At 40.9% G+C, this 21,385-nt stretch overlaps 1 protein-coding gene across 7 annotated transcripts in view; it reads right to left on the reverse strand.

Annotated features, from left to right (window-relative positions):
- Positions 1 to 21,385, reverse strand: part of UGGT1 (UDP-glucose glycoprotein glucosyltransferase 1) — an 86,918-nt gene that overhangs the window by 20,841 nt on the left and 44,692 nt on the right. For 5 of the 7 annotated variants that reach the window (XM_042853521.2, XM_008165823.4, XM_008165821.4 and 2 more), the window contains exons 21-30: positions 19,115 to 19,138; positions 18,470 to 18,564; positions 16,416 to 16,622; positions 15,275 to 15,406; positions 13,090 to 13,220; positions 10,285 to 10,380; positions 8,191 to 8,293; positions 4,973 to 5,052; positions 3,920 to 4,109; positions 588 to 746 (exon numbers count right to left, since the gene is read on the reverse strand). In XM_042853521.2, coding sequence (XP_042709455.2) covers positions 588 to 746; positions 3,920 to 4,109; positions 4,973 to 5,052; positions 8,191 to 8,293; positions 10,285 to 10,380; positions 13,090 to 13,220; positions 15,275 to 15,406; positions 16,416 to 16,622; positions 18,470 to 18,564; positions 19,115 to 19,138 — 1,217 coding nt within the window. The remainder of the gene's footprint in view (positions 1 to 587; positions 747 to 3,919; positions 4,110 to 4,972; positions 5,053 to 8,190; positions 8,294 to 10,284; positions 10,381 to 13,089; positions 13,221 to 15,274; positions 15,407 to 16,415; positions 16,623 to 18,469; positions 18,565 to 19,114; positions 19,139 to 21,385) is intronic. The other 2 variants (XM_065556080.1, XM_065556083.1) reach the window with 1 other exon arrangement.

A 21,385-nucleotide genomic window follows, 5' to 3' on the forward strand; every position in this document is an offset into this window, starting at 1 on the left:
AATGGAAATAATAAAATCAGTGAGCAATCATGTTACTGTATTCTGAACAGAATGTGATGAAGAAGCCATGCTAGGAAGGAATTAAAATGACAGCCTCATGAGTGTGAGGATGCGAGTTGCTATTACAAGGTTATTTTGGAGACAAGGGCCAGCCTACACAAATTACACAACTGATTGGTTTTCCATGGGAAGAGTTTGTTCAAGGTAATGCCAATATTCTTAAGATGGCACACTACTACCTGCAAGAGTCCTCTCAGTAAGCTGGGATATGGAGGGACCAACAGCATCATGATAACGACAACTGACAGCCCTCTCCAAAAGCAAGACTTCTGCCTTGACGGTGTTAGGAATAAAGTGCTCTGACACATCTCGCCAGCAACCTAATCCAACCATTCTTCCACAACTGAAACCAAACTTGCAAAATCCACTGGGGTGCAAGCAATATTCACATGTGTATTGTCAACATATTAAAAGGCAATCGGTACTTATTAATGATCTTGCCAATAGACTTGCATATATCATGAGCAACATAGAGTATAGAACCTTGAGGAATGTAGTTTGGCGCCTGTATGAAACCAGTCACTTACTAAGTTGGCCATCACAATGGTATCAACAATGACAGGATTGGCTGAAGTTCCCAGTGTGAACTGGAGTCCTCGAGGTGGTTGTCCTGTAGTGATGTCATAGCAGTGTCCTTCCAGAAGCAGATACTCCAATTCATATTCTGCAGCTACTCTATTATCCACCTGCCAAAAATAAATAAATAAATAAATAAAAAGAGCCATTGCTGCATTTAGAAATAACTCAAAGTTATTCTGACTACATTTCCTAGTGGCTGGATTATGCTCTAAAATCTTTAACTCATTCTCTTATAATTCAATTTTTGTTTTTAAATAAAAGCACTTTTATTTTGGTTCAGGGGATGGTATTTTGGGTGGATTATTATTAATTGGTATTAAAGTAATCCCTAAAGACCCCAAAGGAGATCAGGAGCCCACTGAGCTGGGCACTGTATTTATACATAGTATGAGACAGTCCCTACCCTGAACAGCTTACAGACAAGAGAAAGGGTGGGAGAACAGAAGCATTTAGGGCTTGTCTACACTACTGTGCGGGGTCAATCTAAGATACGCAACTTCAGCTATGTGAATAACGTAGCTGAAGACGACGTACTTAGATCTACTTACCGCGGTGTCTTCACTGCGGTAAATCGACAACTGACACTCTCCTGCCGACTCCGCTTGGCGCTCCTCGTTCTGGTGGAGTACCAGAGTCAACAGGAGAGCGTTCAGCGGTCGATTTATCGTGTCTATACTAGACGCAATAAATCGACCCCCGCTGGATCGATTGCTGCCCACTGATCCGGCGGGTAGTGTAGACAAGCCCTTAAAAATGGAGAATTTAGGCAAAGAGAGTTCAAGTGACTTGCCTGATGTCACACAGAGAGTCTGTGACAGAGCTGGAAACTGAACCCAGATTTGTTGAGTTCTGTCCAGTCCAAGACCATCCTTCATTCCCAATTAATTTAAAACAAACATTAATAATTTAATCTTTATATACATAGACATATTTTCACAATGCCCACAGTATGCTAAGTGCTGTCTGAAAGAGACTGATGCAATCAGCTGCAAATAATGCAGGACAAATCTGCAGAGCAAAATTACCCACCCAGAGTTCTCAATGCACCTCAATCCTAATCCTCTGCTATCTTGGTCTTGGACCTTCTCCTGAGGAGACTATCAATTGGGAAGAATGTTATGATATTTTGTGAGATGGTCCAACCTCCCTGCTGCTCCAGAATGCTCAGTTTAATTGTTAGCTTCAGTGATCTGCATCTCAGAGATCTCACACACAAAAACACTGCCAGTATTGTTTAATGACTTGGGATGATGATTAGATTAGAAAAGTCTCAGATACATTCAGAATCTTTCCATGTGTTCAGGTACAGAAAAATAAAATACAATTGGTAAAAATAAATTTAGAGGTCTAAAATTTTTAGTATTGTCCCTTTCGTTGCCCATTTATAATTTAATTGTTTAAGACAATAAATTAACAGTGATACAAATACAATTTGCTTTACAATTAGTACAAGATCATTGATGCTAGAGCCAACCTTTGGTCTATGTAATGCATTGTACTGCATCTGGCTCTGGGCTTTACCAGATACATTAGAGGGAGACAAAAATAAAGGTGAATTGGTAATAGGTTATAAAGATTTTCAGTCTGAATGTTATCTAGGTTGGCAGTGGCCAAAAGTTATTACCAACTGTTGGCTTTTGAGTGGCCTATCTGAAGTTAGGGAGGAGGGATAGCTCAGTGGTTTGAGCATTGGCCTACTAAACCCAGGGTTGTGAATTTAATCCTTTTGGGGGGCCATTTAGGGATTTGGGGCAAAAAATTGTCTGGGGATTGGGTCCTGCTTTGAGCAGGGGGTTGGACTAGATGATCTCCTGAGGTCCCTTTCAACCCTGATATTCTAATCTAAGTGATTTTGGTGGTCTTGCTCCACTTTGCAGTGGACAGAAGTCCATATCACAAGAACCACCCTCTCAGTTGGCACTACTGTTGACAATATCAGCAGACAAAGCCAAGGACTGAATGATTCTGGAGACTGAACTACCCTCTCACCTCTAGAGGTGGTTCCTCCAGGTCAGGGTTGAGGCACATTGGTGGGGAAGCTTGCACTGCCACTGCCCATGCCAAACCTGTTCTGTGGATAAATAGAGGACTTCAGCCTCCAGGGCACTCAATCTGGCATCTTGCACATACACTAGATACACACACAATTATTTTTTAAAATAAAATCTAATTGTTTCTCGTCAATGAGAATGGCTTAATCCAAGGGGGGGAAATGATACTTTCAGACCTACTCAGGCTTATCAGCTTGCGCTCTGAAGCAAGAAAGAGATGTTCACTTTACATCAGTTTGCAATTTCCTAAGCTTAGTGTGGTATACCTCATAGTGCAGGTAATGAGACCCCAACACTAATATCTATGACCTGATTAGCTAATGTCAGTCATTAGACTAGCAAGTCAGAAAGTTGTGACTGCCAACAGTAATTGGTTTATTCACTCCATGCCGTAAAGCTTTTCTAAATGCCAACCAGTGACACTACAGACAGACATACTTCCTTTATTTTACTATCAGCATTCTTGGATTAAACATGGAGTCCTCTTTTGATTTCACTTCTTTCCTTTTTCCCCCCTCCAGATTTTTCTGATAGCATATAAAGTTTGAAAGGATCACCATCAAATTGAAAAATCCCCTTTCCATCTGAAAATGGTGGAACTATTATTATGACAACTAATTCCTCAAGTTATTATAAAGTAAAGATAAGAGAACATTTATTTTCCAGTTTCTTTTGTATGTTGTCAGTTTACCTATTTGGTGGTGGTGCATGCTCTACCCTAGCCCCTGAAAGTGGGTATCTACCAGTACCAGCAGCAGCAGAACTGAAAATGAACAGGGAGCAAACAGCAGGACAAGTGTGTGTTCAGAGAGAAAGGGGAGGGAGGAGGTGGGGGGGCCTGAACATTGAGGTGATAGTCTCAGGCCTACCCAAAAAATCCATTTAAACAAACAGGGGTTGAAAAACCCTTAAATTTTGAACAAATTATTTTTTAAAAAATTCAAGACACTATATGGAGCATTAACAGAAAAACTCATTGAAAAAAAAATTAGGGGGCTACATAATAAGGTTTCTTCTTTTCTAGTTCAGTACTATTTCTATGAAATGCTGTACACATGTGATGCAGTTTTTTCTGTGGAACCTGCAGTAAGCCTGGAATGGGTAAATGTGGCATTCCCCTCATCTGTCTAGAGCATTGCATTGTTTTGAGCTTCCAAATTCCAAAGATGAGCCCCAGAAAAATCATATACAAGCACATTAAACAAATAGGAAATGCTGAAGTCTCTTACCTCCTCTAAATAAATGTTATCAAGGTCATATGGAGTTCTGACAGACTCCACCATCCAGCTCTCAGGGGTGTTTAGGTTCAGAGTGAACAGTGGAGTCTGAGGCATATCCAAGAATTTGGCAATTGGACCAGGAGCAAAGTTGTCGTCTGCTGTGAAAGAGATCTCGGGCTCCAAAACATAGCGATAAAAGCTGAAATTTCAAAAGAAAAATCCTAGAATATTTGGCTGCCATGTTTCATGTCTTTTAACTTTCACTGACAGTCATCTTTCCAAAGGATAGTCTCAGAGCCTCTGAAAGCCCATTACTGGACCTTTGTTCCCTTCTATGTATGGGCTCTTTGCTTAAGAAATCACACTTAACATAGGTCAAATTTCATCTTGACTAATTAAATATTTTACTTTACCAGAAGGATCTAGACTCAAATTAAATTCTGAAGTGTCTTATTGAATAGCTACAATATCTTAATATTGCATTTGAACCACTATAGTTAAAGTCACAGCAGGGATTCCAGAGACTAAAGTGGGCAAATATGCTGAGACATACTGACTTTGATAAAGTTTTAATGGGGGAGGGGAAGGGAGAGAGACTCTCATTCTACAGGCTAGTGGTTAGGACAGTGGGATGCGAGAAATCCATGTTCAGGTCCCTGTCTGCCCAATTCAGAGTGGTCAAAACTCTGCTCTGAATCAGGCAGAGCAGGGAACTGAATCTCCCACATCCCATGCCAGTGCTGTCCCACCAGTTTCTAGACACAGACAGACGCAGATATATACACCCCCTTCCTGAACTGAAAAGCTCGTGTTTCAATCCCAAAGAGGACATTTCAGCACAACTCTGGTTTTGCAAAAACATTCAAAAGGGTTAGTTTTTATTCCATTGTGGAACGAAAACAAATTTTGAAACTTCCAAAGTTGCCATGAAACAGAACTGTTGCCCTCAGGGGCCTTTTCTGACTTCAGAATTGCATGTTTATCTCCTGTAAATGATCCCCACAAATGTTTTAACACTGCTGTTTACACTAGGGTGTTTTCCCCCAACATGGTATTCCTTACCTTTTCAGAGGCATGTCAGAAAGTTTGGACTGGCAGTTCATAAAAACTCTTAGATTCATGTTTATCAGTTGGTTCAAAACCTAAAAATATGAGAGACACATATACCCTAAAATTCCTACTAGAGAGATGAGTACTGTTTTTGCAGATTAAGCCTTAGTGAGCATTTAACAATCTCCCTTCTCGCCCTGACTTCCACAAATTTTATTTGATTGAATTGGTGAAGTAAATTAGTTACCTGCTGTACCATGATTTTAAATAGGACTTGGGGGATATTCTAAGTAGTAGACAAGATGCGGACAGATTCTCCCTCAAAAATATTGTCTGTGGAACTGAACTTGTATAAAATGATCCAATGAAAAATTATTTGAGAGTGGCCTTACCCAGGGCCGGATTAATTCTCGGGGCTATTAGATTTTGTGGGGCCCCTGTATGCAAGTCTTTTTCCTAATTTAAAACAAAATTATCACAATTATGGCATCAAGGCTATTAACGCTATACTAAACTTGCCTTTTAATTAACATAAAGTCGTTCTGTGATTACATTTCAGTCTTAAAACATGTAGAATATAGTTAATTCAAAATAGCCTACTTCTTACCTTAGAACAGCTGTTATATTAGTTTCTTTCTGGGAGGGAGTTTGGGTGCAGCAGGGGGCTCCAGGCTGGGGCAGAGTGTTGGGGTGCAGATGAGGGCTCTGGGAGGGAGTTTGGTGCAGGTGGGGATTCTGACCTGGGGCAGGGGGTTGGGGTGCAGGAAGGGGTGTGAGGTGCAAGCTCCATCCAGGAGGCGGTTACCACAGGTGGCTCCTGGCCAGCGGCGCAGAAGAGCTCAGGCTCCTGGAAGTTGCCAGCTGCTGGCATGTCTCTGTGCACCCCTGGCGGGAGAGGAAGTGTGTCTCTGTGCGCTGCCCGTGCCCGCAAGCACCGCCCCCGCAACTCCTATTGGCTGGCTGCAGGGACGGTGCTGGGGGTGGGAGCAGTGGGCCACCAAAACATGCCAGCAGCTGGATGCTTCCAGGAGCGGTGTTGGGCCACGGCATGCAGGCAGCCTGTCTGAGCCATGTTGCGCCACTGGACTTTTAGTGGCCCGAAGATCGCGATCAACTGGCTGAGGCTCTAAGATCTACCAGTCGATCATGATCAACGGGTTGGTGGCCACTGAATTGTATATAATTATGGATTTATTTTTGCAGGGCCCCCCTTAGCCTGAGGCCTTGGGCTGCAGTCCCTAAACCCCCTGAGTTAATCCGGCCCTGGCCTTACCATGCCTTTTTAATTATTTATTACATAGTATACTGTAATTAGCATTTCACTGACATGCTGAAGTTAGTTATCTGATATAGTCTATCCAAATGAATCTCTCATAAATATATGAGACGCGAGTCTAATTTTACCCATGTCAAAACAGAAAAATACTGTAAAATATGGAGTCGTCTAGGACTGCGTCTATACTAGTCTTCTTCTGGCATAGCTATGTCAGTCAGGGGTGTAAAGAGGGTTAATCCCTGAGTGACATAGCTGTGCCAGAAGAAGACTAGTGTAGACACAGCTATTCAGGCAAAGCTGCACTTTTACCAGTGTAGTTGGTTTTGCTCATGGGGGATGGTTTTACTGTACCAATATAAAGCTCATCTTTGCCAGTCCACATTAGGAGCACTTTGTATACCAGTATTGCTATATTAGTAGTGTAGACATAGCCTGAGGCAGGGGTTGGCAACCTCTGGCACGCGTGCCAAAGGCGGCACGTGAGCTGATTTTTAGTGGCACTCTGCTGCCAGCAGAGGTCCTGGCTGCCTGGCCCCGCTCAGCCCGCTGCCAGCCTGGATGGACGGAATCCTGGGCCAGCAGCGGGCTGAGCAGGGCTGGCAGCCAGGACCCTGCCTGGCAGGGGCCAGCGGACGGAACCCCAGACCGGCAGCGGGCTTCCATCCACCAGCCCCTGCCAGCTGGGGTCCCGGCCGCCAGCCCCGCTCAGCCCGCTGCCAGTCTGGGGTTCCATCCGCCGGCCCCTGTAAAGGTAAAATGTATTACTGGCATGCAAAACCTTAAATTACAGTAAATCAATGAAGACTCAGCACACCACTTCTCAAAGGTTGCCAACCCCTGGCCTAAGGTCTGGTCTACACTACAGAGTTTTGCCAGCATTGTTATTCATAGATTCTAGGGCTGGAAGGGACCTCAACAGGACATCGAGTCCAGTCCCCTGCCCTCATGGCAGGACCAAATACTGTTATGTTGCCTAGGTGTGAGTCACACCCTCTAGTTGACATAGCTATACTGACAAAAACCTCAGTGTAGACAAAACTGTGATGATAGAAGAGTCTTTATCAGTTTAGCTAATGTTGTTTGGGCAAGTGGTTTACTATGCTAGCAAAACTCCTATGCTACATCGCCACTAAGGGGCTATGCCAGTACAGGCTCTGTAATATGGACATGCCCTAAGTTTTCGATGTTAGGCTTTCATGTGAAGACTGGTTTTAAAACATTAAAGAAATATCCTAGTGATCTAATTATTACGCCGTGAAGTATTTTATTTTAACAATTCTATGCTTTGTATTTCTAGAGAGCCTTCCAATCCATGAATTCAATGCACTTTAATTTTGTAAAGCCCAGAGCCCTTCTGAGAAATTGATCATAACTCAAATAAACTAAGCCCCCCACTAGGGTAACCAAATGTCCCAATTTTATAGGGAGTGTCCTGATTTTTGGGTCTTTTTCTTATATAGGCTCCTATTAGCCCTCACCCCCGTCCCGATTTTTCACATTTGCTGTCTGGTCACCCTACCCCCCCCACTCTCCCAGCCTTTTTTTCCAGTTTAATTAATAATCCCACTACCATGATTTTCAACTCTATTTATTCTATCTTTTCAAACGCAAGATGGGATTTCAAATAAGTAATAATTTTACCAACAAGAGATGTCAAGGAGTATCAAATGCTACATTCCAACATGACTGACAAACGCTCTGCACATCACATAATTGAAGCTTTTCTTATATCAGCAACCTAATCTTGTCTCTCTCATGAGACCCGTAAATTTCTCTAATGCTTTTTTACTGTACTGTAGGCTTCAACCAGGCCATTACACGATTCCTATCCACCATCCATTTAAGAGGAAAGAGAAACAATCCATAACTACAGAACAAACTATATTATAAAAGTTTTAAACTATTTTACTGTCTTTTAACTGCTGATTAATGCATTACAATGCTTTATATATACCATAAGTAATGGAGCAAGTCTTTGAGCATCTCTGGTAGCTGGATCAACAATAGCCACCACATCAAAGTAGGTCTCCCCCTCCTTTGGTCTCAGTTTAACTGCACTAAACAAAAAGAAAAGAGGACAAAATCAAGAATTAAAAAAGCCATTTTAAATTAACAGATTTAGCCGTGTTAGTCTGTATCAGCAAAAACAATGAGGAGTCCTTGTGGCATCTTAGAGACTAACAAATGTATAGTTATGCACGTACTTAAGTACATTCCTGAACTGGGGCCAAAGAGCCTAAGGATCTGTAGGTTGGGTGGTAATGTATTAATTTTGATGGAATAAATTGACCCAAAGAATCAAAAGTGTTAACATGACTGTCATGGTCCAACATTAAACAATTTTAAATAAGGTTTGGGGTTTGGAGACCTGACCCTGCTTAGTCCCATCGCAAATACATCGTTAAAAGTTTTTTAACCTTTTATTAAAGATACAGAAGAGAAGGAAAAAACAGTTAATAGTCTACATTTCAAATGCTTTTAAGTGAGCCTTTTGTCTTAACAATATCCCTTCTTCCCTTTCCCTCTAGTTGTAGAGTCTTCAGAAGGAAAAGCCTTTGTTTGACCATTTCTTAGATGATACTAAAGATGGTAGTAAGTGTCCCTTTTGGGGGAAAAAAGAGAAAAAGTTAGCTAAAATAGGGTGGAGCTGTTGTTTTTGCTGTTGCTATTGAAATCCTGGAATAATCTACCAAGGGTTGTGGTGGATTCTCCATCACTGACAATTTGCAAATAAAGACTGGATGATTTTCTAAAAAGATCTGCTCTAATAATAATTTTGGGGAAGCTCTCTGGCCTGTGTTACACAGAAGGTCAGATTAGATTATCACAATGGTCCTTTCTGGCCTTAGAATCTATGAAGAAGTCTGATCCCTTTTCCTAGATGATAGAACAAACATACAGGAGATGGAAAGACAGAAAATGCAGACTATCGCTGGTGTTGACTTTCACTTGCAACTGTACTGCTGGAAAAGCACATGGTCTTATTAGCCACTCTGAGGCTGGGCAAACTCGTACCTGCATTGGGCTGTTTAGGGCATTGCTTTAAACTGCCTCTTTGGCCACACAGGTTTACGGAAGTGTTATAAAATATACTACCTTGTGAGGAAGAAAAGGACACCGGGGTGGGTTTGGGGTTTTTTTGAGGGGTGGGGGGTGAAGGGGAGAAAGCAGGAACCAACGTCTCAGAGCTGGTGGAGGTGACAATGTCATCTGGGTACCTTTCTTTGGCCTGGTCTGGTCAGGACATCTCTCCGGATCAGGATGACAAAGGCCCAATGGTGTTATGGTAGATCCCAGGACACAATAGGGGTGGGAGCCATGATGGTAATGCTTGCTCCTCCCAGTCCACCCATCTCCCAGGCAGCAGTTGTCAGAGAAGCTTCTGCTCTTTTTTTTTTTTTAATCTTTTCTTTTAAGGGCCCCAAAAGGGAGTGATGAGCAGAATGGCCCAAAGACTCATTATTTTTCTACCAATTAGGTCTAGTCTCTGACATAACAATTTAGGTCTACTGATTTCTGGCTCCACTCTTTTCTTGTTTACGAAGCATGATCTTAACACAGTCCTTGAGTTATATCCATAAGCTTTTTTGTTTGTACTAATTCAGTCTGTCTCCCTCTTGCACCTTTTCTCTTCAACATTTATTGCTACAGATTGTGACATTTTATGAACTTTTATTCACTTTGTATAACTGAGCTTACAGTTAGGACAAATTTGTAAGCCCAATTATTACAATAGTGACTCAGTAGATAAGCGCACTAGCCATTTGCTCTTGCACTCGAACAATTTCATTAAATGTTTTATTTTATTATGTTTTGTGAAACACAAAACTTCTCTGAAACATTACTGTGCCCTGAGACTATTCTATTGCTACACCTATGTAGCAACAGAAAAATAAATCTGCAAGGAGGCTACGTGGGATTTGCCATGATGATGATGATAACGACGATTCAAAGTTTAACGAGATATAGAGCTAATATACATCAAAGACAAGGAAGAAGAAATACATAGGTCAACAAATGTACTCTGAATTTAACATTAGCCCGATACCTGTATCTGTCTTCAAAAAATTGATATTCAATCCTTGCCTCTCCTTTTGGCTGAGCAGACAGAAGAGCATCCACCTTCATTACCAAGTCACTTGCACTGGAAGAGAGAAGGTTTTCAAGTACTCTGAAATATTTATGTATTTCCCCCAGTATTACTGAAGATTATATACAAAATAAGAGGCCCAGGTTCTAATCTCAGATGCATGAACTATATGTTTTACTCCTCTCAAAAACAACCCCTTCATTGTTAACGTATATGTGCAGTAGTGCAATTTTTGAGACAACAGTGTGAAAATAAATGGTGCAAACTTCTGAAATTAAAATCTAACCCAGAGTATAGGAGCTATTATCCTCCTTTCTCCCATTACCCAAAGATCCTACGATTTTTCTGAGGTAACTTTGAAGATTTATCTGAAGATCTAAGCACTCATAAGGCATGATCACCAGTGTACTCTCTCTGGAAAAAATCACTCCATTATATACAAGAGGGGTTCATTGTTGAGCAATGCAAATCAGATTGCATTTGTAGTGACTAAATATGCTGCCTCCAGAACTCTTCCTGCTTCTGCCAGACCAGTAAGAGATTTAATTGAACCCAGCTCTCTTAACTTTGCAGAGCACTCTTCCTGGGCAGCTCCAGAAGTTTTTTTAAAAAACTACAACTCTCTTTAGAGCACTGGAAAGCAATTCCATGCATTGAGCAAATTTGAATGCAACATGGTGCCAAAGAAATTAACTGTTGACAATTACTTCCCTTTTATTATTCCCTGAATATTTAATCTAGTATTTTAAGTATCATTTACATTTTCCAGATTAAAGAAAAACACCTTTTGTAAGCTCCAATTCTGTGACAACATAATAAATCTGAAGAATGAAACACTAAACAATAAAAATTGGGTTGCATTGTATAGCAGTGCTAGCTAGTGATGCCGTAGTTAAGGATCTGTCAGCTTTCCCCATAATTAACTCCTAGTGTCATGGGTTTATAGCGACAATTGTGCAAGCCTTTCATAAAACTATATACCTGATGAAATCTGCTAAATTCTGGCATGTTTTCTAATCCAGAGCTCAGTCCAAAACTGGGCCTGCATCTGCTAGAACCTTGGCTCAGCTGTGCCCAAAATTCAGCACAAACCATATACCTCCTTCCCGTCCCTTCCCTTCCCTCCAGCCCCTTTCCTGGAACAGGCCTTAAGCATTCTCCCTTTCCTTCTACTGGCTATGGGTATAAAGGGATCTATGGCACTGTTAATACTCACTCTGATAGAATTGTGGTGTGCAAGGTCTCAGCAGAATAGTGAATGTCTTTACACTTAAAAATCTGTTTGACTATGTTAAAAAATGCACACTGCTGGCTTTTAAAAGGTAGCAGGAGGTCACAGGAAAGCGAGAGTGAGTTTTGCAGGCTGTATAAGCTAAATGAATGGGATACTCAAGAGATCCTACAAACTCAAACTGTAAATAGATGGCAGTGTACAGGAATCCGTGTCTTTTGGAAACTTGTATATGTTCCTTAGAACTTGAACATGACTAGATTTTTAAAATACATTTTGTGGAACCCATAATAAGAATCTGTGTGTCTCTCCACCCCTTTTTTGCCTCCTCCATTCATTTTTTCCTCCTGTGTCCCACCATGAAATGCTGATAAATTAAAAATGAAGTTTTAAAAGAAGCTTATATACCTATATAGTCACTTTTATTGATACAGAAATGTATTTTGGATCTATAATACTCAAATAAATATTAAAGGCTAATCAGCAAACATAAGCTAAACCCCAATATGTCCACAAAAACGTATTCTTTGCGGCATCCTGATAGCATGTTCTCTTTCTCATTTTCTTCCTCCTTCTCTGTTTGTAAGTAAATATTGTAGTGATCCAACATCTGCATATACTGGAAAACCCAAGCACCCAGAGCAGGTGGGTTAAAACACTTTCAAATCTAATCTTATATAGCCAAAAAATAAAGGGGGGGGGGGGTTGCCAAGCCCTTAGCATTATGTTGATTTGTGTGTAGAAATGTAAGAGATTTCATTCTAAACATAGGCCACGGTAGGGAGTAGCAACCATATTTTTCCCCCCATTTAAAATGTTATTTTTCTCTTAGTACATGGAGGTGTTCTGTAGTCAGGATGAGCTAAAGCAGGGTTTTAACTGTACCTGGCTTGAAAGAGGAGTGAGTGCAGAGAGCACCTCTGTCTTTTCTTTTTTGGGGTGCCACCCTTATTCCTCTTCATATTTTTTCCCATTGCATGACTGTTGCTATACTAGCCCCTTTCCCCTAGCCAAGAGACCACAACCTGAACCCCATGACTAACAGAACAATGTTCTGCATCCATGCCATTAAGCTTGCTGTACAGAGGATTATTTTAATGATATAGACCAGTGGTTTTCAACCTTTTTCATATGCAGACCCTTAAAAAATTTTAAATGAAGGTGTGTCCCTCTTTGAAAATCTTAGACATAGTCTGCAGACCCCAGGGTTCCCCAGACCACAAGCTGAAAACCACTGATACAGACAGCGTGTTTCTTGGTTTTCCAGTCACTTTAATAATTTATTTCTGAAGGCGAGTGTGTGGGCTGCACAAGGCCATCAAAGCTGATTCAACTCAATACAGCAACTTAAAATGTCTTTTCCCCCTTATCCCCTCTAAATATTTTATTATTGGCAAGATGAATACATGCACTTTATACAAATTGAGACAACAGTCTGCTTCCTCTCCCCTCGTCCCATTGCAGAAGGCCATGTTACTGACTTGAGCCCTGCTTTCAACCAGTCCACTTAGTTCCTTTTCATATTTACTTACAGATCTTCCTCTACTCCCAACTGCTGAATATGGGATTTGATTTTCTGTCCTGATGTCTTTAGTATAATATTCTCTAGGAGGTGGAAATCATCCTGATTGAACAGCTCATTGTCTTCTAATGGGCCAATAATCTACAAAGAAAATGAAGTCAGACTTATTAGGTAAGTGCTGTACTGAAACAAACATCAAAGACATTTTAAAGACACATACTTTGGGCCCAATCCTGCAGGTGCCAAGTGCCCTTGAGTCATATTAATATCAATGGGAGTTGAAGGTACTAATCATCTCTCAAAGGGTGCTCTGCAATATGGAGGATTAGACCTGTTGCTATGTACAATATATACTTTCTCAGCATCCACTGAGTACTTGGAGACTGAGATGCATCGTATTATGTAGATCAAACTCTTGAGGGTGCAATGGAATTCCAGACCAGAATCCTGCTGCTCAGCAAATACTATCAAATCATATTTCTCAAACGTCAGATATATTAGAGTTGCCAGTGAATTCTCAATGACAGGAATAAAACACGTACAATTTATAACTACATGACAGGGAATGTACAGTAACTCCTCACTTAACGTTGTAGTTGTGTTCCTGAAAAATGCGACTTTATGCGAAATGATGTTAAGCGAATCCAATTTCCCCATAAGAATTAATGTAAATAGCGGGGGGTTAGGTTCCATGGAAATTTTTTTCACCAGACAAAAGACATCATATACATATACAGCATAAGTTTTAAACAATTTTAAACAAACACTTTAATATTGTACACAGCAATGAATGATTGTGAAGCTTGGTTGAGGTGGTAGAGTAAGAGGGTGGGATATTTCCCAGGGAATGCCTTGCTGCTGAATGATGAACTAGCACTCGGCTGAGCCCTCAAGGGTTAATACGCTGTTGTTAATGTAGCCTCACGCTCTACAAGGCAGCATGGCCTGAGGCAGGAGGGAGGAAACACAATAGATGCAGGGCAGTAGCTGCAAACACTTCGCTGCAAAAACTGAACATGATGATGAGCCCACGCTATCCAGCTGGAGCGCACCACTCCCTCCTCTTGACAGCACATGCACGGCTGCACAGGTGCTGACTTTCCAAAGTGCTGGGGGGTGCGTGCATAAGTGATAGAGAGAGCCTTGCATTGCCTCTTTAAGTACGCTGACTGCGCTTCAAGTACGTTGCCCTTTTAAGCAGACCAGACAGGAAGCACCAGCTTCCAGCAAGCCCTCTCCATTCTGTCCCTGAGCCCTGTCCCCCTCCTCCACTTTGTGGAGGGAGGAGGGTAAGGAGTGGGGGGCAGAAGCAGGGGTACATCCTGATATCAGCAACCCTCTCCTTTCCTTCCCCAGCAAGCAGGAAGCTCCCGGGAGCAGCTCCAAGGCAGAGGGCAGGTCAGGAGCAGCACAGCAGTGGGGGAATTCAGGGGAACTGATGGGGGGGCTGCTGGCCCCCCCTTGTTCTAATCCCCTCGAGGAGGGGTTGCTTTTCCAGATAATCCTGCAAACAGTGGACAAAGCAGGCAGCTGCCAAATGACATTAGAAGGGAGCATTGCGCAACTTTAAACGAGCCTGTTCCCTAACAGATCAGCAACGTAACAATGAGACAACATTAAGTGAGGAGTTACTGTAGTTAGCACTGAAAAAAAAACAATGCTCAGTGGCACCTGTTTTGGTTTGTTGTTATAGTTGTTTGAAGTCAGGAGAAATAATAAAGCTAATTACGGTGGACAAACAGGTTTCATTGTTTGGAGTGGAATTTGACAGTGAAATGATTTATTTAAAAAGTTAAATAGTGAAAGGTGCTGGATGTGGAGCTCTGGGCACTGACAGTAGCAACACAACTTTGTCTCACTGCCCAATGAATCTGCCTCAACCTTGAATTGGAATCAGCCTCTCTGGGGTAAGAGGCCCTTGTGCTTCAAGTTGTGCTAGTCACAACTCACATTTTTGTTACTTGGACATTTGTCCAGTTGAAACTGTATTGAGATGTAGCCACTAATTTCACACACAACAAAGAGCCATCAGATGGTAACAACCTTTGGCCACAGTCAACCTGGGCTGGATTTGAACCGGTGACCTAAAGAAGAAAGGTTCTGCATCTCATTCTTAGATCTCCATTGTCACTCAAGTCTTCCTTATTTGCTACATATTGAATATGTCTGTCTCCCCCTTTGGGAAGTGACCTTACCCTTCCATTGCTGATCACTGCCCTCTGTCCTTTCTGCAACTTAAGAACATCCCTGCAGTACATGGCATGAGACAGTATAAAATCCACTTTGGGGGATTCAAAGGCCTCTTTAAAAGTATTGACATCCATACCCTGAAAGAAAAAAAGAAAACATATTCTCACTCAAATGAGAACCATAATAGAGACTCTGCATAAATGCCCTGTGATAGATGGACACTACTTGTTAAACTGTCTTATCAAGTTTTTACAAACCTCTTCATAGTTTGCTACACCTAGCCCACAAACCCTTTTTCTCTTTATTCCCTTTCTTCTGTTCGGTTTGATCCCTGGATCTTTCTGTCCTTTTCAAACAATCAATCTCACAACTTTTGATGTGAAAACCTTGTTGTCTACCATTCCTGTTACTTGGAATAGTCATAATGAATTTCTTTATTCTTAATGACTTGGTATCACTTTTTCAAGTTTAATTTGAAAACATTTTCTCCTTTTCCTGTACTTATTAAAGTGACACCATCAAACTGAAACATAGCTAATTTCGAAAAGTGACTCAGCAATAGTTTCAGGTACTACCCTGCCTGGAAGCCCCATTGCTAATTTTTCCAGTTCTAAGAATCACATTTTCTTATTCTTCTAATATTTTCTCTCCCCATTTGTTGTTTGAAGAATTCATATGCACAGAAAATGGAAGCTGAATATGCACAATAGGTTAAAAAATGCACAAAGTAATTAAATTCAAAAACAGTGGGCCTGTCATTCCTCAGTCCTTTTTGACCTTATAATAGGAGGGTTTAATTTTAACTGTTGTTTTCTGTCTTGTATGTAATGATCAAAAGTATTTTTGGAACACAATTTTTAAAAAAGAAAATCTAAACAATGTTTTACTAGACTTGCAAGGAAAAAGCTATTTTTTAAAAATCAAGACCTCACTGGGTTTCAAAGCCATAAAAATAAAGTAAATGATCGTCTCTCTCAATTGTGAAACCATGCTGAGTTTGGTGAAATTAATCCATTAAGAACAAGAATTAGAATTTTTGTGTGAACATATTGCATCAAGAGTTACAACCTGCATTTACCCTAAGAAATTCATCAGAAGAGCTATCAAAGCATCCCACCACCGGTAAAAGTCATCACAAGTACTTACACCAACCGCGAATTCTGTGATGTCAGCTCCTGCCTCCAGTGCCTTTGCTGTCTCTTCTTTAGCCATTTTAGTGATGAAGTTCTTGGCATTGTTTGACGTTTGTGTCTGTAAAGCTGCCCATATGGCCCTGGTGATGACTGTGTTCTCGTTAGTTGGATCTTCACTAGGGTTATTAATCATGCTAATTCGGACATGATTACTGGATTTCTGTGTTTTAATAAAGTGCTAGTTAGAACGCATTTAGAATTCTAGTCTGTTTTTAGATAGGCGGGATAAATCCATTATAATAAAAAGCAAAAGGAAACTGCTCTGTATAGCCTAATGGGAAATATTGATTCCAAATCAGCTAGTCAGCAGCTCAAGGCTAACAGGACTAATGATAATGAATGACTTTAAACTAACTTATTTATTATTTGCATAGCACCAGCATGCTTACAATATTAGAGACAAGTATGAAGCCAAGGTTCCTGCCACAAAGAGCTTACAATCCAAATACTAAATAGATCCCAAAGCACTGTGCAAACCAATTGCCATATATATTGTGTGTCTGCTTTGTACTATTGCCTTGCTTTATACTGAAGTGTAGCCACTGCAGGAATGAAACCTGGCAATACTACATGACTATTTTGGACAAAAACATGAAAAATATATTTTCCTCTCTTAAAGGATAATTTAGGTAGGTAGAATGTAATTACTAAAGCTGAAATTTACCCAGGATAAACAGGAGTTAACACTCTACTTTTACAATAAGCACTACAGGGTATTAATGAGCCCAAGGGGTCAAGACCTTAAAGCTGGCATATCAGGTAGCACTGCCCCTGCACACCTGACACCGTTGTGTGGCACTGGTTCAAAAACTGAGAGGGAACAGCACCCCCTATTCAACATCATCATTTCCCACAGTATCTGTTTTCTTTTAGAGAGTAATGATCCGGCTTGAGCAGGACAAGATCTGACAAAATCCCAGCTTTAGGTGGCATGGCTGCAGAAATTCAAGGTACTTGCCAGACACTTGCAACTTATTTAGAAGCCAGAAAAATTAAAATTGCTAAAGAAACAAAATTGGCCATGCTGTTTTATTAAGTGACTCACAACTATGTAATATTAAATACAAAATCTAAGTTAATACAGAAATGGTATTGAGAGAGTAAGTGAACAGTAGTCAAGAAATTAAAAAACACGATTCCCACCATAACTATAACAAACCTCCCCTCCCTGATTCCTGGTTCATATTGAATTACTATGTAGTCGTAACTAGAACCCTTACTGAGAACTGGTAATGTGTCTGAGTTAGTTAAAATTGTAAGTTTCTTAATATTTATGTTAAAGTGCTCAATTGTCACAATGCAGGAACTTATTTTTTTTCTCACTCTTGAACAAGAAAATTCAGCGACTTGCAGGGCAAGGTGTAAGGCTCAGCTGTTTACTCAGGCTTTTGCCTGAGGAGGGAATTGGAGAGAGACATTAAAGTAGCACTCTGAGCAGAGTTCGTATTTCTCAAGTGTGTTTTTTGTGGAGGGTACAAGTTAATGTCCCAGAGATTGAAAGGGACAAAGAAAAGAGAAAAAAAAGTAATTACACAATACTGATGTTTATTTGAATGTGTAATTAATTTTGTGAGCAGGTACTGCATTGAAATACATCAGAATTATTTTGTCCAAAACACTGGATGAGAAAAATTCCTATGTTACAATCAGTGCAGATGAGAGAGACAAAGCAGAGGTTATGGTACAATGCTCACATGTATGCCCAAGTCAAAACACAGCAGTGTCATTCTAATATTAGGTCTGTCAGCCTGAACTGTGTCCATTATTTGTATTAGGGTAAGTGCCTACAGGCTCAACTGAGATTGGGTGCCCCATTGTGCTAGGTCCCATACAAAACATATGGTAAGAGAGTGTCTCTACCACCAAAAAGCTCACAATATAGATAGAAAAGACAGAAAGAGGGTAGAAGGGAAATGCTGGAACAGAGAGGGGAAGTGAGTCCCAGTCCAGTGCTCTAGCCACGGAACAACACTGCCTCTCCTTTTAAATTGAAATGCTACCACCTACCTGATGTTTGATAGCATCATATAACAATTGTCTCCCAGAAGGTTTATCAAAATCTCCAACAATCCAAAAAGTAACTGGTCTAACAAAAGAATCATCTGTAGAAGAATAAAAATGCAACACTTGGGGAAAAAAGGCAGCTTCTGAATATTATCACATTGGCATTATACTGGGAAACACACACATGCAGGGGTTTGACAAAAGCAAAGGGCCATAAGGAAAGATGCAGATGAAGTTAAACAGTGATACATGATATATGTATCATGAAAAGTGGTGTTACTATTAGATTAGGATTGATTTTCTTACTTAACAGATTGGAGGGACATGCATCATTATGCTTCTAAACTGAATTATTAATTGACTACTTGGTAAATTTAAAAATTATAAAGGAACCTACGAACCTGCAAGTAACCTATAATTGCTCACTAGGGTACAAACATGCTTTTTTCACCCTTCTTTAAGCGGTAGCTTACAGAATCAGTTTTGTACAAAGAGATATTATAAAGAAATAAAATACATGCATCAGACAGTTTTTTGATTACCTGCAGGTTCTAGTCCAGCATTATACAGATATCAGAAAGTTCCCAAAGAACCTAAACATTTTAAAGTAATAACCCAAGAAAGAGAAAGTGCTAAAGTTTGAGTTACCATAGATCTCCTTGGAGGACATTCCTGGACACGAGTGAAAAGGAAAGAGTGGAAGAAAAGGTAAATGTCATTATTAATTTCTATAACAAACTCCACAAGTAAAAAGGAGCTAGCTGTACAGCATAGCATACGCAGGGATCATGTTACTAAACCGCTAAAATTGAGAGTAAATGAGCAAGCATTGTTTGCCAGCAACACACAAAGACTTGGGTTTTCTTTTGTTTAAATTAGTGAAAAATATTATATCCAACAGTGACCCTACAACAGAATTTGAGAAAGGCACTGGAGCCAAAACTCCTATTTTTGCAAGAAGTGGCATATTATGATCTAGATGTGGCCAGCTATTGCTTTTATGTTTCACGTAGGGTATGTCTACACTGCAGATGTGAGGGTAATTCCCAGCTCAGTTTGACATACATGTGCTAGCTCTGCTCAAGTTAGAGTACTAAAAATAGCAGTGTGAAAATGGAAGGCAGCTCAGGCTCACCGCCTGAGTATGCATCCAGGAGGTCAGGTGGGATTGTAGTCAAGTGGCTAGCCTGAGCCGCCACCCATGCCCCCCCACCGCTATGCTGATGTTTGTAACATGCTAACTCAAGCAGAGCTAGCACTTTCATGTCTACCTGAGCTGGGAATCACCCTCGTAGCTGCGGTGCAGACACCCTTAGCACGAGTTCAGTACCACTGCAGAGGGAAGAATACCAACTGGTGAGTCAGCAAAACCTAGGCTTTTCCACTATTTAGAAAAAGAAACATGCCACATTATTCCATGTAATCACATACTAGCTATCCAGTACCCTGAATAACTTCAGAGGCAGCAAGCCAAAAGCTGTAAATTATGCAGGGGCAGCTCAAAAACAACATGCCTCCATAAGCAGAAGGAGTCCAGTTAGGTGCTGAGATCAGCAGACAACAGGAAAGTGGATACTAGATTAAACTAAACAGATCTAAAGAAATTCTAGCTGTGAAGGGGCAACTGATCCTCCAGCTGGTTAGTAAATATTCATGCTGCCATCCACTTTCCACAGAAATGTCTGCTGTGCTGACCTAGACTGTACACTACAATAGAAAAGATACTTTCAAATGAGAGTTTGGAGATGTATTGTCTATTTTAAGTGCTACAAAGAAAAATAAGGAACAGCTCTAATTGGCTGCACATGAACAAAGGGCTAAGCAGAGGACAGGGAGCAATGGAAACATTTACAGCAGTACAGAAAGGAGGCAATGCCTGGGGACAACGTCAAGAGAAACTCGAAAGAGTCACTTAAAGAACAACATGAGTAGTCCCAAAGATAGGAAGGAAAAAGAAAAAGAAAAAAAATCAAGTACTGGTGAGTCAGGAAGTTTAAATAGCTAAGATGGGAACATATTCATGGCTGATTGAGTATGAACTTTTCATGTCAGGGACCATATCTGTTTGTGTGTGTTTGTACATCATGTAGCACAATGAGGTCCTAATCTTGATAGGGGCTTTTGAGTACAACTGTAATATAAGTAATACAATATTTGACTATGCAGTTCATGCACAAAGTGCAAGAATTGCAAGATCAGACCAGATTAATGGTCAGTCTGATTACTGGACAATTATGCAAACTTCTAAAGCTCAGGCAACTATTGTTTAGCTTAGGTCACAAAGCAGAGGGTTCTGATCCCTTATTCATTTTTATCTTAGGCAATGTAACTGCGGATTATGTTTTTTCATAAGGACATCTAATCCTTTTCTATATTCATCTAGGCTCTTTGATTCAATAATATCACATGGCAGTGAGATCCATTGGTTAATTGCCCTTCTAATGAGTGGCACGTTTTCACTTGGAATACCATGTTCAGTTCTGGTCAGCACATCTTCAAAATCTGACTTTAGTAGAGATTTGCACTTTGCAGGATTGGGCCTATGTTAGCATAAGTACACCAGAAATACAGTGCTGCTGTAAGAATAGTTTGGTGGTAGGAGACAATCAATCAATCATAGATAAGGCTAAATTTTAGTCACGATATTTTTAGTAAAACTCATGGACAGTAAATAAAAATGCACGGCCTGTGACCTGTCCATGAATTGGTGTGTGTGTGTGTGTGCGCGTGTGTGTGCGGGAGGGCTTGGGGGGGGGGAACACACTGCGGGTGCTGGGGGGGCGGCCTGGGAGCGGGCAGTGGCACATGGCCTGGGACCCCTGCTGGTGTGGGGGGGTGGGTGTTGGTGGGACTGGCAGACTCCCTACCTGGCTCCACGTCTCCCCAGAAGCGGCGACATCAACCTCCCTCAGCTCCTGG

This window comes from Chrysemys picta, chromosome 9, assembly GCF_011386835.1.
Source record: "Chrysemys picta bellii isolate R12L10 chromosome 9, ASM1138683v2, whole genome shotgun sequence".
In the NCBI taxonomy this organism is placed as follows: Eukaryota; Metazoa; Chordata; order Testudines; family Emydidae; genus Chrysemys; species Chrysemys picta.